The sequence below is a fragment of the Sinocyclocheilus rhinocerous genome, unplaced genomic scaffold, assembly GCF_001515625.1.
Source record: "Sinocyclocheilus rhinocerous isolate Xijiao unplaced genomic scaffold, SAMN03320098_v1.1 scaffold933, whole genome shotgun sequence".
In the NCBI taxonomy this organism is placed as follows: Eukaryota; Metazoa; Chordata; class Actinopteri; order Cypriniformes; family Cyprinidae; genus Sinocyclocheilus; species Sinocyclocheilus rhinocerous.
In genome coordinates this window covers 469,867-495,399 of record NW_015654506.1, presented here as the reverse complement: position 1 = coordinate 495,399, position 25,533 = coordinate 469,867, and the positions used below count along the sequence as shown (strand labels likewise).

General features: G+C 38.3%; 1 protein-coding gene across 1 annotated transcript in view; it reads right to left on the bottom strand.

Annotated features, from left to right (window-relative positions):
* The window catches only part of LOC107717379 (neural-cadherin-like), a 122,630-nt gene extending 109,069 nt beyond the window's left edge, over nt 1-13,561 (bottom strand). The window contains exon 1 of the mRNA XM_016524107.1: nt 12,668-13,561. Within this exon, the coding sequence (XP_016379593.1) occupies nt 12,668-13,361 (694 nt within the window). The 5' untranslated portion in view covers nt 13,362-13,561. The remainder of the gene's footprint in view (nt 1-12,667) is intronic.
* Nucleotides 13,562-25,533: the final 11,972 nt, after the last annotated feature.

Sequence of the window (25,533 nt, the reverse complement as noted above, 5' to 3'; positions counted from 1 at the left end):
TCACAATTTGAGTTGAATTACTGAAATAAATGAACTTTTCCACGACATTCTAATTTATTGAGATGCACCTGTATATATAAATTAAAATACATAAAATTATATCGGCTGTATATCGGCCATTGGCCACCCTGCTTTCCAAGATATCGGCATCGGCAGTCAAAAAACCAATATCGGTCGACCACTAAGTGAAATGCCACAAATTAACATGCTCAAAGAGATATATCCTGTAGTCGCTTTCTTCTCCTTCTCACTTTATCAGGGCTAAGAAAGAAAACCTGCTGGTCCGGTCACACTGATAGAGGGTTTAGAGAAGCCGTGCTATGCAAATTAGCCTCTAGCCTGGGCAACACAAAAGGTAAACAGGTCACGGGGAACTCCTGTGAAGCTCAAGTGAGGACAGAACCTTCCCTGATATTCTAAGCACGGGAGAAAGACGGTTAAAACTTCACACAGTCTGCTCATTAAGAGGACCTTCTGTTTAACTGAGTTTCCTCTGCCTGTTCATAAATCAACAAACACTCCACAAGCTGCAGCTAAAGCCTTAATACCCTGTGTGGTGAACAGGCGTCTTAAATAGCCTATAAGACTCACACAAAACAGACCCCTGTAGTCACCTCCATTAATCTTTGAAATCGCATCTGCTCAGTGCAAAATATGTGCATACATGTTTCCAACGACAGGGTGTTGGTGCCCGACCTGGAACCAAGTCAAGTTTTCAAAGCAACAAATCAGTCTAGCAGGACTGATGCAATTTTATTCGCTATAACTTCTGACCGCTGCATTATAAGCAGGTTGTGGTATCGGACCTTCTGTTTAACTGAGTTTCCTCTGCCTGTTCATAAATCAACAAACACTCCACAAGCTGCAGCTAAAGCCTTAATACCCTGTGTGGTGAACAGGCGTCTTAAATAGCCTATAAGACTCACACAAAACAGACCCCTGTAGTCACCTCCATTAATCTTTGAAATCGCATCTGCTCAGTGCAAAATATGTGCATACATGTTTCCAAACGACAGGGTGTTGGTGCCCGACCTGGAACCAAGTCAAGTTTTCAAAGCAACAAATCAGTCTAGCAAGACTGATGCAATTTTATTCGCTATAACTTCTGACCGCTGCATTATAAGCAGGTTGTGGTATCATACAGATTGTAATTAATTACTCTGGATGTTAAATATGTTTTCAGAACTTATGAAAGAACCAGTGCCATTTTGTAGGGAAAAGTGCCATAGGATCTTCTGACATAAAGCCACTTAAATTTAGACTGAATGCTGTTGGTCTTCAGTGCTTTGTTTTAAGCAGTAAGCTGGAACGTGTTGTTTAAGATCATAAATAGTACATGAGATCAAACCTTTAATAATTAATTCCATCTGCTAAGGTGCTGGACTGTAAAATGATGTAACAACAGCATCAAATAGAGAAATTAGGCAGCCAAAACTAGCAAGACAGTGTGATATAGTTAGGAACAGCCTTTGGTTATGTTTTTGTTGCACGATATTTGCCCGTGGATGCGGAAATGCCTTGTGGACATGTTGCCCTCGTTTCTGGAGGAGCATTTGGTTCTGACTGTCGTTTGGACTCGGCTTTGAATCTGACATGGCTCAGGGCAACACAATGCAGCTTTCATGTTTCCAATCACATCCTGGTTATGCAATCTGGCTCCACGGGACGTGCCGGAGAACGGGTGCACATAAAATGTCAACATGCTGACCGGACAGGCATAATTTTCTGGTTAGGGTAGCTCTTCCGGCCTGTACTGGGCAGATTTCATGAGCTGATGGAAGCGGGATGCTGTTGTTAGCACTCCATTATGGAGAGATGATTGGAGAAACATCTGTTTTGTAAGGGAAAAAAGAGACTTCTTCCAAAGTGGCTTTAAAGTTTTTAAGCTGTGTGGTTTGGTAAGACAGCATAAAAGCACACAACCCCTCTTAAGAAGTAAAATATGATCAGCCAAATCACATCAAGAATCAGGCTTCATGGGCATATTGAGAGAGAATGAAGGAACAAAGTCAGACACTGTCGCTAGACAGTGAAATTAACTGAAAATTTTAAGACTAGAGAAAAAATGAAGGTCTACAAGAATGAGTATTGTAAACTGTGCCTGTCAACAACCTAAAAGCAAATTCAGTTTAAAGTAGGTGCAATTTATATTATATTATAAGAAGCCCAGTTATGGGAAAAGAATAGAGTATCCTCAAAAATCAAATATCACTTGACCCCATACATGACCAGGACCTACAGTTGCACACATCATATTTAACTAAACATTTTAGATCTGAATCTCTCTTATTTTGCAGTTCAAAACCTGTTCCAAAGTAAAATGCCAGTATTTTTCCTACAATAAAGTCAACAGACAAGATGTTCTTTAAAATGTGGCCTAGGGTTAACTGCCCTCCATTAAGTTTTCACCTGACGGGAATGTCAGAGGTAAATTACCTGTCTTCCCACACAGTGAAGATAGTTTTAGCTTCCAACAGCACTGACCTACTGGGCCTCAGAGCATAAAGTGTGGCGAAACAGAGTAAGGTAGTCTTCCAAAGCTTTAACGTGAGAAACTCCGCTTATGTACAGTATTTCCTTATTGACAGGGAAACTAAACACAATGATTGATATCATTACTGATATCATTGTCTATTGAGGCAAGCATCACTGTTGTTCATACCTAGGGCTATGCTTATGAACAAACTCCTAACCTAAAATATTAAAACCCTCAGAGCATAACTTGCTATTGTCATTTGTGTGTGATTGGTCTTACAGTTTTGCACTTGTGGACAATATGACTAGCAAAAAATATTCTCATAAACCATGGTTACATAAGTAACCTGAGATGTTTTCATTCACTTTTCTTGCCTTTTCACTTTCATTGCCACTGAGACCCATTTGTAATTTAAAAAAAAAAAAAACTGGAGCATATTCAGTGTTTTAAGTCAATCTTGGAATAAAATGCTTTGCTTTCTAAAATCGCTCATTTGGGTGCGACTTTTGATATACGTTTCCTGTTAAGATATTAAACCAGAAAAAATATTTAAGATAAATAAGATAAATATATATTTATCTTCTTCTCAAGTTTCCTATAATGACATCTGTGTGCCAAAAACAAAAACCAAACGAATCCCAGGAATACAGCTCACTGTGCGCAATCAATAGGTCACCCCTTAAATCCTACGTAGGCATTTATTTTCCCCCACAAAGTCATTTTTTACTCAGATTCATGTAGTCAACTCAATATCCATTTCACAAACCTGTCACATGAAATTGAATAAATAATGCCTTTTGAGAGTCACACCTCACCAAGTGAGCAATAGTTCTATAAAACTATACCCATGGGGCCGAGCATCAGTGCTGAAGGGTATGTGTTTATTTCACAAGGCTAGTTTACTCGCAGACGTCTCAGAGACGGCCTCCAATTGAACGCGAAATCTTAAACTAACTGTGTTTGTTTGTTGATTTTCTGCCGTGTACAGACCTACAAAATCTTTGCGTATTTGCTTAATTGATTTCTGCAGCTTTTAAATCTTTAAACGAGTCCTTCTTTCTGTCAGTTTTGCTCTTTGAAGTTGGCATTTCAAAAGAGGGAGCTGCAAAGCAATATGCAAATGACGATCTAGGACTACGCACCGGCCCCGTATGAAATCGACAGTAACACTGGAGAGATTTTCGACTGCGTGCTTACATAATATTGATTTCCCATCACAGTTTATTGGCTCATGGACCTTCCAACACATGTTGATGTGTTTTCCTCATCAAAATGATCTGTCTCCTCTGACAACCAGAGCAGAACATACAGCTACATGCTTCCACTAGCTTTACTCCAAGAACACAGGCCAGGAACAGCTGGTGTCGGATTGCTGGAGACTACGGGACGTGCAAGTGTGTGGCACAGGTGTTCCTCCAGTTGTGGGCTAAAAGCCTTGCAGGCCCAGGTGTTCATTCACAACATGCTGCATATTTGGGTCATAGTACTGGGACAGGGAGAAAGAGAGGAATACAGATCAGGATAATTCTTTGCCACCAGGTCTCAAGACCAAATGCAAGCCAAGCTTGAACATATTGAATGATCTAATTAGGTCTCCATGTACTTAAAGGCACAGTTCACCACAAATTAACGTTCTGTCATCATTTATCCATCCATCCTTTCTCCAAACCACTTGTCCTCTGTAGGGTCACGGGTGTTATTATTTACTCACCCTAATTTAGTTCCAAATCTGTATGAGGGGAACATTTTAATAGCTTAAATGTGAAAATGATGACAGAATTATAATTTTTTTAGTGAAATATTCCTTTAACAATGTATGAAATGGGTCCGTTTTCCTTCAGTTTGTGTTCTAGCGGTGACATCAGACAGTTGCCAAGATTCAGCAGACGCAGGCAAACCGTAGAAAGAAGAGAGAGAGGGAGAGAGAGAGACAGATGCTCGCCACAAACAGAGTTCACATAATTACTGTGTGTCAGGGCTTTGGAGAGCTCTCATTTCCACCGTACAAAGGAAGAGAATACAGGAAGAAAACATGCTGATCCCACAAACTGTATCGAAATGCTTGGCACACAAACCGGTCGGCGGATACAATTTTCATGTTAATGGCTCTAACTGTCAAATGACTTTAACAAAGTATCTGCACTCCTTTCAAATCAACTTCATGCCATGGAATAACGAAGATTGTTATTTCTAGACAGAGTGCAGGACTCAATGAGTCACCAACATTTTTCTCAGCTGAAGCCCTCTGACTTAAATTGTTAACTTGAAATACCCCCAATAAGTGTCACCATACCTTCATATAGTTATTGCAAATTACTTGAGCTAATTTAATCATTTTTTTATACGATAATGCTCTATTTTAAACTTTTTTAAAATAATTGATTTTAATTTAATGTATACTTTTATATTTATTTAATTTGGAATTTTATCATTTTATTTAATTTTTTTAAATTATATTATTTTATATTACAAATCTCACAAACCACTAGTTGAGAAACCCTGGTCTAAATAAAAGTGGCAAAAAACAAGCTGCACTGTTCTCAGGTGGACAATCACAGTGGCAAACATCCCACCTTATATTTCCAAGGACTATTACACAATGATAAGCACTGTGCAATTCTTTCCAGTGGCTGCACTTTCCACACAAAAGGGAACAGTTCGTCCTCATTGATCTCCTAATGGAAGCGTGTTCAGCTAGATTGAAAGACGAATCAAAACCGCTCATTGGCAGAATGGGATTTTTTCATCTCTTTGTTTTTCCCCCCCCAGCTTACTGATATCAGTTCAATCAGCCGAAACTCTGATCGTCAACTTTGATAAATAAATTTGTGACTGAAATACCACAGCGGAAGGTTTAAACTGAATGCACTTCAAGAGCAATTTCTTTTGCCGTGAAAGTGAGGGATTTCCAAAAGGGAGGGAGGAAAGAGGAGTGACAGCGTTCTTCTCCAGGAATTAAAATAAATCCAAGCCAGCGTGACCAATTTAACAATTAAGATCAAAAACCGAGGCTGAAACGGGAGCCCCGTGTGGCTGAGGCTTGGTGCAGTTTACCACGGGGCGAGAGGACGGGGGGTTCTGATGACCTTGCCCTAATTCATTGTTAAACAACACCATGGCTCTGGGCCACTCTACATATCCTGTCAATAAACTATTATAGCACAACGGACAGGCGGCCTGCCATGCTGGCACGAAGTTCAATTAACTCTGAGGACAGGGTACTGACAGAGAGATCAAAACAGGAACAAACAACAAACAACTGAGAAACTGAGCAATAGACTATACTAGGGAGAGACAGAAAAAGTAGTAGTTTGAAAGAATATCCATAATCCAGGATTCCAAATCTAGATATTTACCATGCATTTACTATATGTATAATTAATTCATAAATCCATTTATTTAAAAAAAAATGTAGGTAATTTTTTCATTCATTTATTTACTTATTTCCTGTTACCATGATGTAAACTGACTTTTTAAATATTCTTCTGTCCTCCAGTAGCAGACTTGACAAAAACCGACAGCTTCGACTTTACTAGCGTTGATCTCACACGCCAAAAACCACATAAACATATGCGTGCAATGAGCACACACTCTCAAAGTACACACAAATCCTCTTTTCTCACCAGCCTTGTCCGGCCCTCAGTAACACTGATTCAAACTGACCCAGACAGCTCTCCAGGGCTTCATTTACAACCAAAAAAGATCATTCTGTAAACCTTTGGCTTCCTCACAATAGTATATCCTGCAGCGGTCTCTGAACTTCTCTGAATGCGTACACACACGCTCACTCACAACAGCATGAATTTAAAAGCACAATTAAAATCACTTGTCTCAAACAGCCGCCCATCAACCCACGCGCAATGTGTGATCTTCAGAATAACTCAGCGCAGGGTGAAATCTCCTGTGCACATTGCTATAATAGTCCTTCTCTAGAGCAGGGGATCATGGTCAGGTCCTTAGGCTAACCACAGCAGATGGGGAAAGGACTAATTGTACAAAGCAAACGAACGGGTCAGGAACGGGTGGTCTGAGATGCCTCTGAGCATTTGAATTCCTTCTGCTGGTTGAATGCGTCACTGAAGGGCATGGGGACAAGAAGATTCCAGAAAACAACTTTCTTCAGAATTATAATCGAAAGACAGGGGATTGCTGAAATATTTAAAGAGTTATATTTAGATTAGATTGGATTGGATTAGAGTAGGTCATTTTTCTCTTGTGGATTTATTGTCAGTGCATAAGCGATGAAGAGGTAATTAATGGACAACTACAGATAAACAAACCTCCTCAAACTGACAGTACGCCTAAGTGAGCAACTCTTCAGATGACTAATGAGTGACATCTCTGGGTGGTCTGAGATGCCTCTGAGCATTTGAATTCCTTCTGCTGGTTGAATGCGTCACTGAAGGGCACGGGGAGAAGATTCCAGAAAACAACTTTCTTCAGAATTATAATCGAAAGACAGGGGATTGCTGAAATATTTAAAGAGTTATATTTAGATTAGATTGGATTGGATTAGAGTAGGTCATTTTTCTCTTGTGGATTTATTGTCAGTGCATAAGCGATGAAGAGGTAATTAATGGACAACTACAGATAAACAAACCTCCTCAAACCTCCTCAAACAACTCTTCAGATGACTAATGAGTGACATCTCTAATCACCTGCCCAGGGCAGCCATCAAAACCATCTGCAACATTCCTATTTCTCATTCTACAGTAAATCTCACATACAATAACAACACCCTATCGTTTATTGTTCCAATATGGTGTCATGGGCTTATTACAGAAACAATCCCCCTGAAGTAACCTAAGGTTAAGTGCTTTGCAATGGTGATGGTTCATGGCTCAGTTCTTGTAAGGACCAAGGTAACAATCTGCCCGTTACCAGCCATCTCTTGTTTACACTACGCTGCAAGGTTTACACTAAAGTGTATCCCAACTTGATGCATTAATAATGATTTTGTCTTATGAGTGGTCACGTGCATATATTCGCTATCTTTTTTACATATTTTGTTACATGACCCCCCCAGTAAGTGTTCAAAGAAATGAACACTTTTATTTAGTAATCTTACATTAAATTACATTCAGCACTGATAATAAGAAATATTTCTTGAGCACCAAATCAGCAAGGATCATGTGACACTGAGTACTGGAGTAATGTTAGTGAAAATTCAGCTTTGTCATCACAGGAATAATACACATTTATTTACATAGAGAATGTATTTTTCCACCTTAGGTGTCAGCGAACTTAACAGGAGTAGACAGGCCTCTTTCTGACCTGGGTGTGCACAGAGCTCAAGCTAGGCTGGTGTGTGATAGAAGAGGCAATCCTTAGAACAAATCAAGTGCATGTGGGAGACAAAAGGGCAAACTGTCCCTAATCACAACTAAAGTACACTCAACGTTTCTGAGCCTGAAGGGAGAAGAAGGACGATTGGAATATAATGGGTCTTGAGCCAAAAGGAAGCCACTAAACTCCACTGTCTCAGAGCTGTGAATATCACAGTGAAGCACACAAGGTCACCAATCTATGCTCTTGCACTTTGCTGCCCCCTTTTTGATTCGCTTTTATTGACATGAATGAGGTGACTGAGGGTGACAATGTCCAATGGAAGCCGGATAGAAACTCCATGGTTAATGGTTGAGGTTCATTAATAATGCACAGCCGTTAGTAACCAGCATTCACAATGACAGAGATTTCTCAGACATTTGTCGGACAGTGAACAGACATTATACATTTTCAATGAGAGTTGATAACTTGTGGCGACATAAAAGACACAATGAAGTGACTACCAGTGGAAAAGCAAACAGTAACCAACAAATACAGTAGTTTAAAATATATTTTATAAAACAAAAATATGCTGTTTCTAACTTGGAAAAAGTGTATCTAAACTAAAATCACAATTGTCAATATTGATTTTTTTTTTCAAAGTGTGGAAAAAAACACACTTTGAACACAATGTCAGATGCTTGAGCATTTTCATTTTTCCAAATTAGGTAAACTTGAACCCTTCCCATTAAACTGACCCTATAAGTGAAACTTATCTTGATCATTACATTTGGAATTAAATTCTAAGTCTAAAGAACAAGAATATGCAAAATGTTCATGTACATGCACCTTGAAATGCACACGAGATCAGTTTTTGTTTCAAGGAACTAGGACTATCCTGATCTGATATTCTGAGGTTTTTGAAAATGTTCATATAACCAAAATTTGTTGTGGGCCATGACAAAAAGACAGCAACTGTGGTTAAACTAAGTAAAATTTAAATATTAATTTTGCAATAGTAATGGAGATAATCACTCAAAAAAAAATGGAAAATTAAAAATTCGATTTTTGGACCACTCGTGGTGGACTGACCCAGATGCTATAGTGTTTGCAATAACTTTACTTGTTACTTGAAAAAAAGTTATCTAAATATATACATGCATTTCAGTACATATGCAGGGAAATGGAAGTAACATCAACTGACTTCCGACTGTTACTTGTCATCTTTTTTGAATGCATTGTACATCCGATCATTCACCCTTGCTTCCTCTTTTGACCCACTAGACAAGCTCTTCAAACAGACTACACAGTGTTGAAAGACAGATAAAGTTCTTCATAAGGATATTTTAAACTTTCATGGGTGTATGGTTTTTTTTACTTTAAACCGCATAAACACATTTCATTACACCAAATACACAAAATAATGTTCTTTTTAGCAGCATCATATGACCCCTTTAAGGGTGGAAAAGAAGAGAATGCGTACAACACGCAAGCCATTATCAGTGTTTACCAAGCCAATGAAGGCACCACAGGGATGGTCTTTATGAGGATTAGAAAGCTGCCCCGCGGTCCCTGACTGTGTGCGCTGCATAGTAATGCTAATGCTAATTGTGCATGACAAACTGTTAAGCCTCTCTGCTCTATGAGTGGCTTCTTGATGAAATGGCAAGTGACATTGGGGTGAGTTAACCATACTGGTGTCTCTCATCCAGTACTGCTGTAATGCAAATGTGACAGGCCAATAATATAACAGATATGCTGATGGCAAATGCTAGAGCATGGAGCTACCAGTGCCAAAGTCATAGGTTTGATTCCCAGGAAGATGGATAGATCAATAAATTGTTTAATGCATACATAAATAAAAAAATATCAAAAGGTGATCTTAAGTATCTAAATTAAATATCAGGGTAAACAGAATCACAATATACTGATATTGTATGAGCACAGCCCTAATTTTTATGTGCATGATAATATCTTGTTTTTGCTGGCAACGAGAACAAATAAACTGCTAATTCTGATTAGATCCCAATTGCAACAAAAGGAAAATCTCAAATGAAATATGTCTGGCATAAAACAGATCTAAATCTATCCAACTGTGCAGCTGTTACCTGGAGAAGCAACATTACGAGTCAGATATCAAAGACTACGGGGACTATGTCTGAGTATGTCTGTGAGTATGTCTTCACTCTGTTAACACAGATGGGACTTTCTCATCCAAACTTCACACATAAACGGGACAAAAAAAACAGTGTGGTTCCAAAAGCACTCAAACGCCAAACGGACTGCGTTAGCATGATGCTTCACAATGGATTAAAAAATAATTGTCTCCCAGAAGACCCTGCATTGGCTTGACTTCACCATACAAGCGTTTGGAGAGAGAAAGTCCTTCAAACTGCCTCCGAAAATGAGATACAAAGCTCTTCTGCTGCCAACAGGACTGTGTTCCCATTGTGCTGAATTCTCACAGAAGAGTGAAGAGGACACTCCACTGTGTTGTAGTGTTTTAAAGAGAGAGCTGTGCTGGAATGACAGAAAGGCTAAAACACAATGAGTTCAGGTCTTTGTAGACCAGACTAGGATAGAAAATGCAGACCAGACAGTAGCCTATATGTATGGTGAAACGACAGAAATTGACGGCATGCCAAAGAAACAACGCAACGTTTTTTAGTAAATTACACAATCAATCAAATCAAAACTACACAAACGGTTAAAAACGACAAGTTTCCCGTTTAAATCAGCCTGAAACACTGAGAAATCACAATCAAATAAAAAACACAACACTGAAAAAATAACAGAAAATAATCAAATGACAAAGTATCTTTCAAGTACACTGCATTATCTGACAAAATAGGCTTTACAGTGTTTATTTAATATATAAGCATTTTTTCATAGTTTTCCAGCATAAACAATTATATCATGATGTATATGAGTAATATAATTGTGCATATATATATAGGCCTAAATATATATGTATATATATATACATATATATAGGAGCTTGGCCATACCGCCCACCCAAAGTCCAGACATGTGTTCGGCAGACGCTACACAGATTCTTAAGTGTAGGAAAAACCTCTTGTTTAATTTTAAAAAGGCCACATCTGTTCTGCTCACTGCTGATGATAGAGCTTTCTAACAAGCTCTCATCCCAACTTAAATTATCCTGTAATTCTCCAATCAGTGAATGCAAGATCATTACAACAGAGTAGACAAGACATTACTCAGCAGATCTGCTTGGGATACTTTACAGAAATGCACATAATAACTCTTATTTCTCTTTTCAAGGGAACACGTGGCACCATTATTTCAGAGGAGCAATTTCAGTAAACATGTCAAGAGGTATATTCATCCGATCGCTGAATTTACTCTTGTCAAACAATCACTGAGACGACCTCAATCAGAGTCACAAACAACCCCAATGGCGTATTCAGGTGATGGACGGAGACCTTCGCTTGCAAAAACAAACATTTATATCCCCAACGTCAACTACACATCCTGCCCCAGCGAAGGTATTTGAGACCATATGTGCTGTCTGGTGACTTCCAGGTGAATAAATATCACTAATTATCCCAAACAAACAGTTGAATAAAGGTTTGCTTTTAGAGCTCTGATTAGCGAAATCAGACCTGCATGACCTCAACCACTTAAGCTAAACTCAGTCATAATTAGAAGACTTTCTCCATAACATTTATGTTCACTTGAACCCAGTTACTTGATGATACCGAGTGAGCTCATTTGAGTTTAGTCAACATGTCCTAATGTATCTGTTTCACAATAATTTAAGCTGAGTTACCCAGCAAAGTGCATTAGTGTATTACAGTCAGAGATGTACCAATCACAGATTGTTTCTTTGCTCCAGTTTCACCATTTCTTTGATGATTTCAGTACGATTTTTTTTTTTAAGAAAACATTTTAATGGGATCTGAACATACTTCTGAAGCTTGAGCTTGTCACTTAAACCTAGCCACTACTCTAATATTTGTTTACCTGATTACCAAACCATGAGGACAAACATCACACAAGTGGAACTAAACAAACTTGACAACCCAAACAAATTCTCTCAATGAATTTATATGGTTCCTGAAGCTCAATTAGTAGTGCATGGCACTAGCAATGCCAGTGTCATGGGTTTGATTCCAAAGAAATGCATGAACTGATAAAAAGTGTATCTTGAATGCTTCAGATAACGGTGTCGGCCAAATGCATACATGTCATTAATATCAAAAGAAAACATAACATTGCACTAAACATCACATATGCTGCCTCTCATGAACAAAAAAAAATATTATGACGGTGCTTTTTTTTTTTTTTTGAGTGTGGTATTATATTAAGTTGACCCCCCCCAACACCCCCACATTAAACCTCAGGTGAAGCTTCATTTTAAAATTAACAGTACATGTCCCCAAATGAAATAAATGAAATAAACTATCACATATCGGAAAGGTGCGCTGTGATTTCAGTAAAACTGTGAGGCGCAATGGAAATGCAAATAGGCCTAACAACTTTTGATGGAAATATCGAGGGTCTGAGATGATAGCTACTCACTCCTTAGCGCTCAGTTTTCAAATCATAACTGCAGATTAATATGCGAACATAAAGGAATAGTTCACCAAAAATGCAAATTGACATCATTTCATCTGCAGAACACTAACGGAGACGTTAGGGAGACTCAGTCACCATTTACTTTCATTGTACGGAAAAAGATGCAATGAAAGTGAATGGTGACTGAGGCTGTTAGTCTCTATTCACGTCATTCTGTGTTATACAGCAGAGAGAAAGTCAGTACAGCTTTTGAGCAACATAATAGTGAGTGAATGACGGCAGATTTGCATTTTGGGGGGGAACTAGGCTATCCCTTTAAAACATACAAATGAACGCGTAAACTGTGAATTTAAAAAGGCTGTAGCCTATAGCTATATAAAATACCTCTCATGTTGTGGATTTTGACCATGACCTCGGCTGTTGACATCAAACGATACGCTAAGTACACGCGTCCGGAGTCTCTTTCCATCTGGACCGGTGAGTTTCCGTCCGAAACCACCTCGAACCATTTCTTCTCGAACTTCTGGTCCGGTACCGTAAATATCAAGTCTCCGACTTTCACATCTTCAGAAACTGTAACGGTGTAGGATACTTCTTCAGAAACGGTTCTTGGCTTCCTAACTCGGCTTTTAATATCGGTAAGAATCTCTATCCTGTCAGATGTTACGCTAAATTGTCGCGTATTGTTGTTTTTATCAAGTATCTCGATCTTAACTGACACTTCTTCGGCTGTTTTACCGCAGCGCGGCAAGCGCGCGCTCACTGAATAGCTGGATTTGGATTCCCTGTCAAAAGTTTTGGTGGTTTTTAAAACGAATCCTGCGTTGTCCAGATATTCAAGTGAAAAATCCGGCGAGTCCTCCCCTGTCAAAACTGTTTTAAGTCCAGCCAAGTTTAATTCTTTGCATTTGTCTCCCAGAGGAAAAAGAAAGCCAGCGACAACAGTTCCAGGAGGTGTGCCTTCCTCAATTTGTCCATAAAAAACAGCCGAATGCACATTAGAAATGGCAAGAAAAAGAATAAAAAAACATGCGGTAGGAAATATGAAAAAAGTCGGAATCCGTAAATGCGCCCTCATTATTCCATCAATTCTGCCACTCTTGTCTGTCCTTAAAATCTAACTTTTATCCCTTATGCATCAATAACATGCTACAAATGTAGCCCAAACCACCATTGAATAAGATAAATAAACTATTTGCACGCTATCTGCACTTTAAGTTTTCAATGCAAGATGTCAGTGTTTTGTGTGTAGCTCCTCGACCGGCATCATTCAACCATAGGCTACTCTCACTCATTCCCGCATCCACCGATACACAGCATCTCCATGTGGTACCCGAGGCCCCGCCTTCAAAATGATAGCCAATCAAAGTGACGGAAGGGTTGGACTAGAGGTATAGACCCTCCTACTAAATTTACATAAATATGCAGCTTTCACCAGTCACCAAGTGTGTAAGGTGTGCATGGATGCAGTTTAAATTGTTAAAAGGTTTTTGAATAATTTCAGACGGAGATTTTTACTTTTTGCAGTTTTTAAACGACTGCACTACCGTTCAAAAGTTTGGGGTGAGGAAGGTTTTTGAAAGAGACTAGAAATTTTATCCTGAAAAAGTAAGAATCCTGGAAAAAAATTTCAGTTTCCACAAAAAGTAGTTGTTTTTTAACATTGAAAATATGAAGACATATTTCTTCAATATTAAATTAGTATATTAGAATGATTTCTGAAGAAGCATGTGACACTGAAGACAGGAGTAATGGTGCTGAAAATTCAGCTCTGGCATCACAGGAATAAATTAGCATTTTAAAACATATTCAAATAGAAAATAGTTATTTTAAATTGTAATAATATTTCACAGTAGTACCGTTTTTACTTTATTTTTACTCAAATAAATGCAGCCTTGATAGGAGACTTTCTTTGAAAAACATTTTAAAAATCTTACCAATATATTGCTTACAAATACATCACACATATATAAAATTTATGTATGGTGCACACATGATGTACTCGTAAAGTTTGTTATTAAAGAGCACATTATTTTAAAATAGTGTATATCACATCAGTGTATTTCAATCTTTTGAGATTGACAAAAGCAGAAATGCAGAAATGCAATCAATTGACTGGACTGCAACATGTGACAGAGTAATGCTTAATTTAATAATATAATCAAATAAATTTCCCAGAACACTACCGACATGCAGTACTTTTTTTATTTTATAACTGAGAACATTTTCCAAATTCCTCCTTCACTCAAAGATTGATGTGCAAAACACAACCTTAACCCATGCAGGGTAACTCACTGCCTTACAAAAGGCAAAACGTTGCAACTACACATTTTCTACAAGTGAATTATGATGAAATCACAGCTGTTGCATAAACACAGCTACTCTGCTTTGTCTTAATGCCGAGTTCAGACTACACAATATTTTTGTCGTGATAGTCACTGTGTCAGATTATCATCTCTCTTTCGTTTTGCCATGTTTGAAACCTGTGTATGAAAGAGCTTCTGTGCTGCTATTGGTCAACGTCACCAATGTGACAGAACTCGTTGTGGACGACGAAAAAAAAATTAAACATGCTAGTCTTTCTGTCATGAAGCATCGCAGACGCGGACTCGGTTGTCGTCCACTATGACACACTACACGTGCTGAAACGATGGAATCTTGCGTCCCGACGCCCATTGTCGTTTTCGAATCCCCATGACGCCCTACGTCAAGCAAATCGTGGCAAAATCAGGCTAAAATCGTGTAGTCTGAACCGGGCATTAGACCGTTCTCACCAAGCACGATAACTATAAAGATAACGATAAAGATATAGTTCTAAAAATCGTTCTCAGTATTAAAGAATAGCAGAGTCCACACCACAACTATAACGATAAAGGCACAGAGAAACAATATCGTTGGAATCACTTCCAGAACGATTTTTTCCAGCTGATGAACAATACAAACATTGACAGCCAATCAGAATCCATCCTGCTATAACGAGCTCGAGAATTTTAAGCGGCAGATGCGCGTGCGCTTAGAATAAACAGACAGTATCGTTCGCTGGTGTGGACGCTATCGTTATCTTTATAGTTATCGTTCTTGGTGTGAACGGGGCTTTAGGCAGGGGGATCTTATACTTTTTGTATTCAAATTAGGCCATTTTATGTTTTATGTAAATGATTAAAAAAGTTATGACCAGTCTTATCAAAATTATATGACTTGTGAGACTAGTCTATGCAGTTTATGTAACTGGCCACAGCAGGTCTTTTAGACCATAATCTGTCCTGTGATAGACCGCTTTAGCTCAACTGTTCTCAGATCCAAAGATAATGGAGTGTGAAATTTGATATGAAATGAATCAAAATGTAATAAAAAACTTTAAAGCCAGTTTTCTTTCTTCAGTGTTGGCATAGTTACTGCATTTTGCCTTTGGTAGGTGGCATATTGCCTTTGAAAGACAGGGGATCAAGGTTTGGTTGGTTAGCTTTAGCAGCCTTGCTGGTAGAATCCATTACTACATCACACTTCACTCAATGTCATCTGGCTGATGGATTCTGTTTGAGGCACAATGAACACACACAGACAGGTGAGATCAAAACAAACAGCCAGTGACATCAAACATCCTAGAACCGAGCTAGAGAATATTTTATTCCTTATGTTAATAAATGGAACCATTTTGTATTGCAAACAAATTGCAAATGGGGGGGCGGGGGTATGAGGTCAGTTTGCGATTGCACACTGCTGATCATAATTATTTTCCTATTAAACCACATTTCATTTTTTTTCTTTTCACTCCTTTTCAGTTTGTTAATTAGCGCTAGTCTGTAAGTGCTGGGTATTCCGTGATGTTCCATCATAGAAATGCATAATGGGCACATACTGCATGTATTGTCCATATTGTCAAGGTAAGGAGATTAATAGGATGGGCCCGATTCCAGTCTCTTTCTTTTGTTATGTATGAATGTTTTTCAAATCGAAACGCTTTTCAAATGGAAATGAAATTAACTGATATGAGTGCTATTATGGACTCTGTAGTAGGGGATTCATTACAGAGTATTTGTTCCCTCAGCTCTGTGTGGATCTGCAAACGTACATTGGGCATCGGTAAATGGGCACAAAGAAATTTGTTGTCAATTTCAGAGCTTTAAAGTCATTTTCAGTTAATTGTTGCTGCAGAAATATTAAATTGTCAAGACTTTTCTTTATTGAAAGCACATTTACATATACAATTCTCTCATTATTTACTACTATGTTGTTCCAAACCTGTATGATTTTCTTTGTTCTGTTGAACACAAAAGGAGAAGCTTTGGAGAATCTTTGACTCTTATAGGCTGAATCTTTTTGGGGTATCATTTATCCAGATACATTTGAAAACAGAGGTTTTGTATAAAAATGCTCTCTGTCCATACTAGCATTTTAAAGCATTTTACAAAATGAAAACCCTTAAATCACTTTGCTTTGAATGTGTAAAATGTCATAAACTATCAATGAGATGATACCGAGAGACCTGACTTAATAAAGTTCTTATGCTATATTCTTCTGGCACAATCATTTTATTATCAAATATCCCACCAATATTATTCAGCAACATTATGAGAGTGAATAGCAGGCACAACAATGATGGTACAACCATAGATATTTACAGGCACAATATGCATCACATGACCGAAAAGGAGTCATCGGTTTTGAACCTACGTTTTCACAGTCCACACTACAATGCAAAAACTGTTTTAAAATTTATATACATAAGAGAGCAACTTCAAAAAGCTACATTTTTGCTGGAAGTGTTTACGAAAGGCCATAATGTATAGAGAAAAAGATGTGTTTTCAAATTTATATGGATTATTGTGGACGACATAGACAAAAACATAATCATCTGACTGATGAACAATTCACTCTTTTAAAGAATTTCTTTGAAAGAATCATTTAAAAAAATCACTGTTTAAATAAATAAAAATGAACTGCATAGTTAGGGCCCTATTGTTAATTTTACCAATCAAGTAACCCTAGGTGGGAAAAAAAGTGCACTTCCATAATGTGCTTAAAGTGCTCTATTTTCACACACTAATTTTGTACTTAATATACTAAAAATTATCCTTTAGTACTTCTTAAGATAAACTTAAGATCATCAGGTGTACTCAACTATTTTGGGACACCATGAATATGAACTAAAATGTGTTTTAAAACACTATCTCTGTAGGCCTATTTAAAAAATGTATTTAGTTACCACTTGTAGTACACTTGAGTGTGCGTGTATGAAAATGGTTTCAATTGTACTACAAGTGGCAACTAAATAAATTTTTTAAATACAGAGATAGTATGTTGAATCGGGAAATGTGTATCGATACCCAGCCCTATTTCTCTTTTCCAAACAATGAAAGTGGGTTTGAAATGATACAATGAAGAATAAACAATGACCAAATTCTGACTTTTGGGTGAACTAGCAATGTCTTTAATGTCTCTTGAGAGACAATCTCGTATGATGGTACAGTGCTGTGCACGTGTCCATATTGCGCTCAGATGTGCGCTCAACCTTTGTCAATTGTGATGAATGAGCGCAGTGCCAACGATGAGGCAAGGTGGAAAAACAAAAGATCCACACATGGGAATATTTATCCTCATTCCCATCAGCTCAACATATGCCTCACCTTGTCATACCTCTACCGTAATCATTCCCACAATACGGAATACTGTATATACAAGATATGACATGACATAACCTCTCAGAAATATGTTAATACTACCTCAATTTCCCTATTTGAAATGTCTTTGCTTGATTTGGGGAGAAGGAACCATCTGAATGCTGCGGTGCGCTCGGAAAGCTACAGCTGAAAGATGTGCGCACGCTTTAAATGGATTAAAGCAATCACCTGCACATTTCTCTAAAGTCAAATAGACTTGTTTAAGCATGAAAGCCCCCGCAGCAGCCCGCCTCCTCCTCACTACCTCTCTTTGAGAAGCATAACACAAATTACAGCAATTTACCCCAAGAGGCAGTGTGTGCGTGTGACAGCAGAATGGGTTTCGAGTTGATGGTGTCGAATGTCGTGTCACAGCCACTCACGCCAGTCTTTCATCATATTTTGGCATGCCTCTCTGTGGAAAAAGTGACAGGAATGGAGAGGGAAAGACGGCAATCTCGCAAACCTTGAGTTTCTCCATCAAAGGTCACCAGAACTGACAGGAATTCTCTCTCTCGCCATCACTGGCTTGTTTCCTTCTCATTTCCATCTGTACTCTCTTTCGCTCTCCTCTTTCCATCCCTCATGCACTCTCTCTTTAATCTGAGAACTGACAGTCAAATGAATGCCAGGTGGATTTCTTTTGCCTCCGCCCCTGTTGTATCACAGACAGAGAAAGAATTATTCAACAGCAAGAGTAGCCCTGCTCGTCCATCTCCTCTCTGTGTGCACAGAATCGGTCTCTGTTCTCCTGTCTGGTGTATCAGATTGCTGACTGGTTCCTCATATGCTCGCTGACAGAAAGGCAGGCGTGTGGGACGGTCCCCGGGCCTGTCCTCGCAACTCTAGTGATAACATCTTAAATCAGAGTCTGTAGAGCTGCTTCTCTCTGTCACATCGTCCTCCTACCAGCACTTCTCTGTCATTTCCAAATCCATCTCCTGCCTTTTTTTCCACCTCCGGTTTCATCCCATCCTTACTGCATCTGCATTCTTCTCTCTTGTGGATACGTGTGCTCATAACAACTTTCTACACTTTTACCTTACAGTTGGCTCATTTTTTTTAAAGGTTCTAGATCATTATGTGGAAATTACAGGCAATTAAAATATAAGGAATGAAAATTAGCCTGTATTAAAATCTACCAGCAGGGGCTAACCAGCCAAAACTTGTTTTGAGCATCCAAACCAGTCACATTGGGAAACATTGTCTCCAAAAAATTTACAAGTTTGGGCCAAGACGCCTTGTTTGTCTGGTCAATGGAAGACTGGAGGGAATGTTTGGGAAATATATTTGAAAACAATCGTTATTTTGCTACCTAAAAATTATACAGAAGATCATTTGCTCTACATTAAACAAGTGATACTGTATATTAAGGAGATCTACTGTGCTCTTTGAGGACTAGGACTGACAGGTAGATATGTTTGTGTGAAAGATGATGCTCAGTTGAACAGAAAGAGAGAAGCATGATAGAGAAAGAGCGTCAGAAACAGAGCGAGAGAGAGAATGACACTGTTCTTGTGACCTATGCAATTGCTAGAGTAGAGACAGCTCATCAATCTCCCATGGTTGAACATCACTCTCTGTCTCCATCCCCCCCAATGGAGGGACAGCCTGTCTTGTCCTAATGCATGTGTCCTTACCTCTCAGCTCCTCTCAACAGATTTACACTCCAGCCCTCTGCCTGTGACAGCAGCTTTCCTTTCACTCCAATCAACATCACTTTGGACCAAACGTTTCTGGAATTCAGCCTTTAGGAGAGCAGAGCCCCTTACCTTTATCCTTATACCCTCATATGAGCTGTTGGGGCTGAGTGGAATATTTCTCGCTTTCATAGTGAGGGGTTTGAATCTTGTTCGACTGAGATCCTATTTGTCAGTAGTAAGCCCTAAAAAGTATTTAGTCTGAATTCTTTCTATATTAGAAGTTTTTCTCATAAAGTGTGTTTGGACTACATTTCTTTAAATGATACAAACACTACCGTTCAAAAGTTTACTCAGTAAAAACATATAATGTTATACAGAAGATTTCTGTTTCAAATAAATGCTGTTCTTTTGAAGGAATACATTTCCAAATATACACATATACACATATATACATATACATACATGCACACGTATATACATACACACACACACACACATATATGTGTGTGTGTGTGTGTGCGTGTATATATGTGTGCATGTGATGTATGTATGTATGCATGCGCGCGTGTGTGTGTGTATATATACAGTATATATATATATATATATAAATATATATAAAAAACGTTTCTAGAACACCAAATCAGCATTAGAAGGATTTCTGAAGGATTATGTGAAACTGAAGAAAAAAATTGTCATCAGAGGAATAAATTACATTTAAAATATATTAAAATAGAAAACAGTAGATAATAGAAGATTCACAATATTACTGTTTTCCCTATATTTTGGATTCAATAAATGCAGCCTTGTGAGCATAAGAGAAAAATCTCACTGATCCCAAACTTTAGAACGGTAGTGTACATGCATTACATTTCATGCATCTGTCATGCATCTGACAGATAATTGTATTCAAAGCAGCCTGCATGGCTGTAATATGTAATTTTATCATTTGGTTTCACCTTAAAAGGAATGATTTAGAGTGAAAAAACTGTATCTGTATCATACCAACATTAAGAAGGATAGTTTAAAATGGTCTCCAAGTTTGGACAAGCTGATGTTTAACAGTTTTTCCACTCTAAAACAAGTCAACAAACCAACTTGATCAGATTGGGAGATCATCAAACCAACTTCCAGTTCCATCGATGGCCAGAAGTGGTTGATGTGCTGAGCCACGCACATTCTAAACTCTAAACATGCCACCTGTGCCCAGCATGCACCTCCATCTCTCTGGCCGCCAGCCACGTAAATCACTCAATCAGGCCTCCGGCAGCTCTGCCATCAGCACCCTGCCTCACGTCTTATGGATAATCAGTGTTGTTTTTCTCTCCGTGCCACACGCACACTGTTCTCAGTACAACGCCTTACCCTCCCTGAACCTCCAAACCATTTCTCTGCAGTGTCTCCTCCACTTAGAGTGCCAGCAATCTCCCCCCCAAGTCCCTCTGATTGCAATCAATGAAAGCACCTTCTAATTCTGTCCGCTCCATTTAGAAGCCCCCTTGAAACCAGTTAATGCTTAACCATTTGTGACAGAGTGTATCATCTGAGACAAATGATCATCTGTTGTACCGGTGGCGGATCCCAGGCAATTCCCCTCATCGGCTCAGACCCTCAGCTCTGAGGCGTCACTTAAAAAATGAAAAACTTTCACTCTTGTTGGAAGGAATGTGACAATTAGCAGAGGTATATAAAAATGCATTCATGCCTTATTCAAAATCACAGACATCTCTGAATAGCATTCACATCAATGACAAAGTGAGGGACTTATTTCTCTCTTTGTTCTTTTTAATGATGCTACTACCACTTCTCTTCTTTGGTGTATGTTAGCATGCTAAAAAAATTATACTTTTATTAAGCAATCACAGTGACATTGAAGACATTTATAATGTTACAAAAGATTTCCATTTTAAATAAATGCTGTTCTTTTGAACTTTCTATTCATAAAAGAATCCTGTTAAATGTATTACAGTTTCCACAAAAAAGTCTTTTTGGAATTAATAATATATTAAAATATGAAACATAAATGAATATTACTGTTTTTACTGTATTTTTTATATAAAATAAATGTGTCCTTGGCGAGCATAAGAGACCTCTTTCAAAAACATTAAAACAATCTTTCTGAACTTTTGAATAGTAGTGTTTAACTAACATTTCTCTTAAATTCATCCACAATCATTAATTTTTTGTTTTTGAAATGTTTTTTCAGAATTGCCAAAACTGGGTATTTTGGACCATTTTCTTGTCTTGAAGGTGGCTTTGATGCTATGATGAAGTAAATTTTCCCTCATAAAAGAAAAATCATAATGAATACTACACACTTGATAACCATCCTTTTATGCTGAATATTTTGCAAAAATGTAATAAATTATGGCTGACTGAAAAGTGAATTTTTAACCATATCAAACAAAAAAATAATAATTACTGAGTGTATTTTTAAAATGCCGTAGGTAGGCAGTTCACTAGGTTTTTGAACAAAGCTATAAAATGTATGTGCAGATTAATGAACATAACACCAGGTTTTATTTAGAGCTGACTTTATGATATACCGGGGGTTTTACAATCTGAAGTAGGACTGATGTTATTGTGGTCTAATGAATGAAAAGGATGTGCTTGCATGTAACCTAGATAACAGAGCAGGGTCCTTCTCCAAGCTCTGAAAGGAAGAGCCACATTAGCCACTGTTTTGGAGCGAACTGATGTCCTCCATTTGTTTTTATGTCAGTCTGAAATGCAACGGCACAGAAAAAACTCCTGACAAGTGCTATGACAACAGCAACCTGAAAAAAAAAACACCTCAAAGGTCGGGGGCAAAAACAAGAACGGCTCGCTTTTTGTCTTGGAGGAACGGGCTAATTATAAAACCTCATGACTATGTGGGTTTAACAAAGCATCGCAGAGAGCCTGAAGTCGTGTATGGTTTGGTGTTCGTAGAATGTGGGTAGTCTCATTTTCGGTTCACAAACAAGCTGTCTCTGTGCATCCCTGTACGCCTGAATACACTCAGCGTGGCCGCATTGTTGCTGCGACATCCACAAACAAGCTTTTGTGTGACTCACTCGCTCTTCTCACACTTCTCAAGCAGACACGTGCTCTCTGCCCCTTTTTCAGGGCACCATCATCTCCTCTTTGCATCTGCGACAAAAATGGAGCACCTGACTATTTTCCAACACTATCAAAGAGGGATTTGTTTGCTCTATGGGTTTTGTACCCTCTATTTCTCCGTTACTCGTGAGTCCACATCTTCCCTTGATTATAATATTGTTTAAAAAGATGACAAAAACAGTTCACAGTACAGAGATGGCTGCAGAAAACAAAGCCGGCACAAATAATGGAGGCCACTGCAATAAAAGCACATTAATGCAGGAACACCAATAACAAGGTATAACCTTGTACGATACAAACACAAAGCAGCAAATACAAACACAGACATCAACTATGAGTTTTAATATTGCTGTGAAGCACAATTAAAGTGGTGATGCCTGTAGAGATGCAAAACAGTGAATGGAGATTAGATTTAACTCATCTCATAATGAGATTTTATGAATGACCCTAGGTTAAAAGCTGTGGTTGAGGATATGGTTTAAGGCATAGGTGTAAAATCATCATGAGTTTTTTTATTATTTGGTTTTGGTTGCAATTTTGGGTTGAAGTAGTGCAATTTTAAGTTTAGAGTAAGGAATTGGGTGACAGATGAAATTATAATATTTCAATATGAAGAAATGACAGGCTGAAAAGCCAGTTAGATTCTTCAATTAGGAATAGTTCACTCAAATATTAAGATACTGACATTATGTGCTCATTGTCATGTTGTTGAATAAGCCACCAAAATAGTACCACAAAAATCATCCACAGAAATTGCTCTTCTGCAGTCATATGATAGATTTATATGAGGAACAGACCTAAACTGAATTAAAAATGTAATAAAAATTATGCTTTGGTGTTTTACACTACCATTCAAAAGTTTAGGGTCAGTGAGATTTTTAATAAATTAGCTCTTTCTCTTATCAAGGACGCATTAACTTGGTCAAAAAATTACATTTATAATGTGTTTTATATATATAATTTTATTTTACTTGGCATTTCGTTTTTATAAATGCTGCTCTTTTGATTTTTTTATTCATCTAACAATCCAGAAAAACATATTTCTGCAGGATCGAGTGACACTGAAGACTGAAGTAATGGCTGCTGTAAATTCAGCTTTGCCTTCACAGGAATAAATAGCATTTTAAAATGTATTTAAAATAATTATTTTAAGTTGTAATAATGTTTCAAAATACTACTATTTTTACTGTTCATTTTTGATCAAATAAATACAGCCTGGGTGTGCATAAGAAACATCTTTTAAAAACAGTAAATTATCTTATATCACTTATAAAGATCTTATCGACCACAAATTTTTGAACAGTAGTGTATATGCAGTATAAATAAACAAACTTCAGAGATATACAAACATTATCTGTTGCTGTATGGAAAACACATCAACAATAATAGTAGTTTAATTTTCTTCCTTCAAAAGAATAGTGTCAGAACCCATGTCAACCACATGTGACTATGACCTTTTTGAAAAGAAAATAGCCAACATCTGTAAACCTATGAACCCCAGACACACAAAGAATCCTCAGAGAGAAAACTCTGGAAAGCTATCCTGAGAGCAAGGTTGAGTTAGTTTTGTGATAAGTTTTCAAGCTCTTTCTGCTGTAGCACACTCACTGGTACTATATTAAGTCCGAAAGGACAGAGGAGGGGGGAAAAAAGTTCAGGTTCATAAGACAACCTGGCTTAAGTAGTATTAAAGTTGACTTCTCTCCCTGTTTGTCAGTCAGAGTCCCGATGAGGGAGTCTGGGAATAATCCAAGCCTGTGGTCAGCTCACTGAATAAATCCATCCAAATGCATGCCATTGGAAAGTAAACAAACAATAACAATTCTCCCCCTTCTTTACGTCTCCCTGCACTGCAAAGCCATCTTCAGCTGACTCCCGGCACCCAGCAACTCACTTGACTGACGTTTCTGCGGAGTTCCATTAAGACCAATGAGATTAAATGGCAGAGGACCTGTGTGAGTGTTAGTGGAAAAACACGGTAGTGAAGGACAGAGATATTAAAGCTTCGTGCTGGCACCTCACTCATTGTGAGTAATTATTTCCAAGGACTGGCATTATTTAGCCCTGAGGAAAAGAAAAACCTGGAGGAAGCTGGCTAATCAGGCAGCGTTTGTGGCTGTCAGCGTGTACCTGCAACAGGAAGACAAGCGCAGCGCTGGTGCTCAAGGAGAACATGTGGCCTTCACTGGGTCTGATTGCTCTCAGATTGCCATGTGACAGTTTGGACAGAGGGTTGAGGGGGGCTTGTGTCTCTGTGCGGCCTTAATGTGAAACATCAGCTGACACTCAGAGCCCGGCTCGACCCACACACACACACACACTCGTGAATGCTGCTCGGCTTACCGCAGTTCACTTCAGCTGGGTTTGTCTGTGACAAGCGTACAGCTTGTTAGTCCAAAGTTGCACAGTTGTCGTGACGTGCCTGTTGGTCTACTGGCCTCCAGCATGAGCCTCAGGCCTTCTCATTAGAGAAGAGAAGAGAAGAGAAGAGAAGAGAAGAGCAGTTTAGCTGAGAAGTGATGAGAAGGCAATGAGAATAGAAGAGATGAGAAAAACAACTGAGATGAAAACTTATGAGAAGACAATAATAGATGAGACGTGATGAGAAGAGACAAAAACAGATCAAAAAGAGAGGAGAACAGATTTAAAGAACAGATGAGATGACATCAGGAGAGGAAAGAGTTGAGGTGGGAAGAGAAGAGAAGAGAAGTAAAGAGACAAAAGGAGAACTGTTGAGATGAGAAGTCATGAGAAGACAGAGAGATCAGATGAGAAGAGCACAAACACATTGAGAGAGACATTAAACAATACAAGTTGAAAGAAAAGAGCAGTTAAAATAAGATGAATT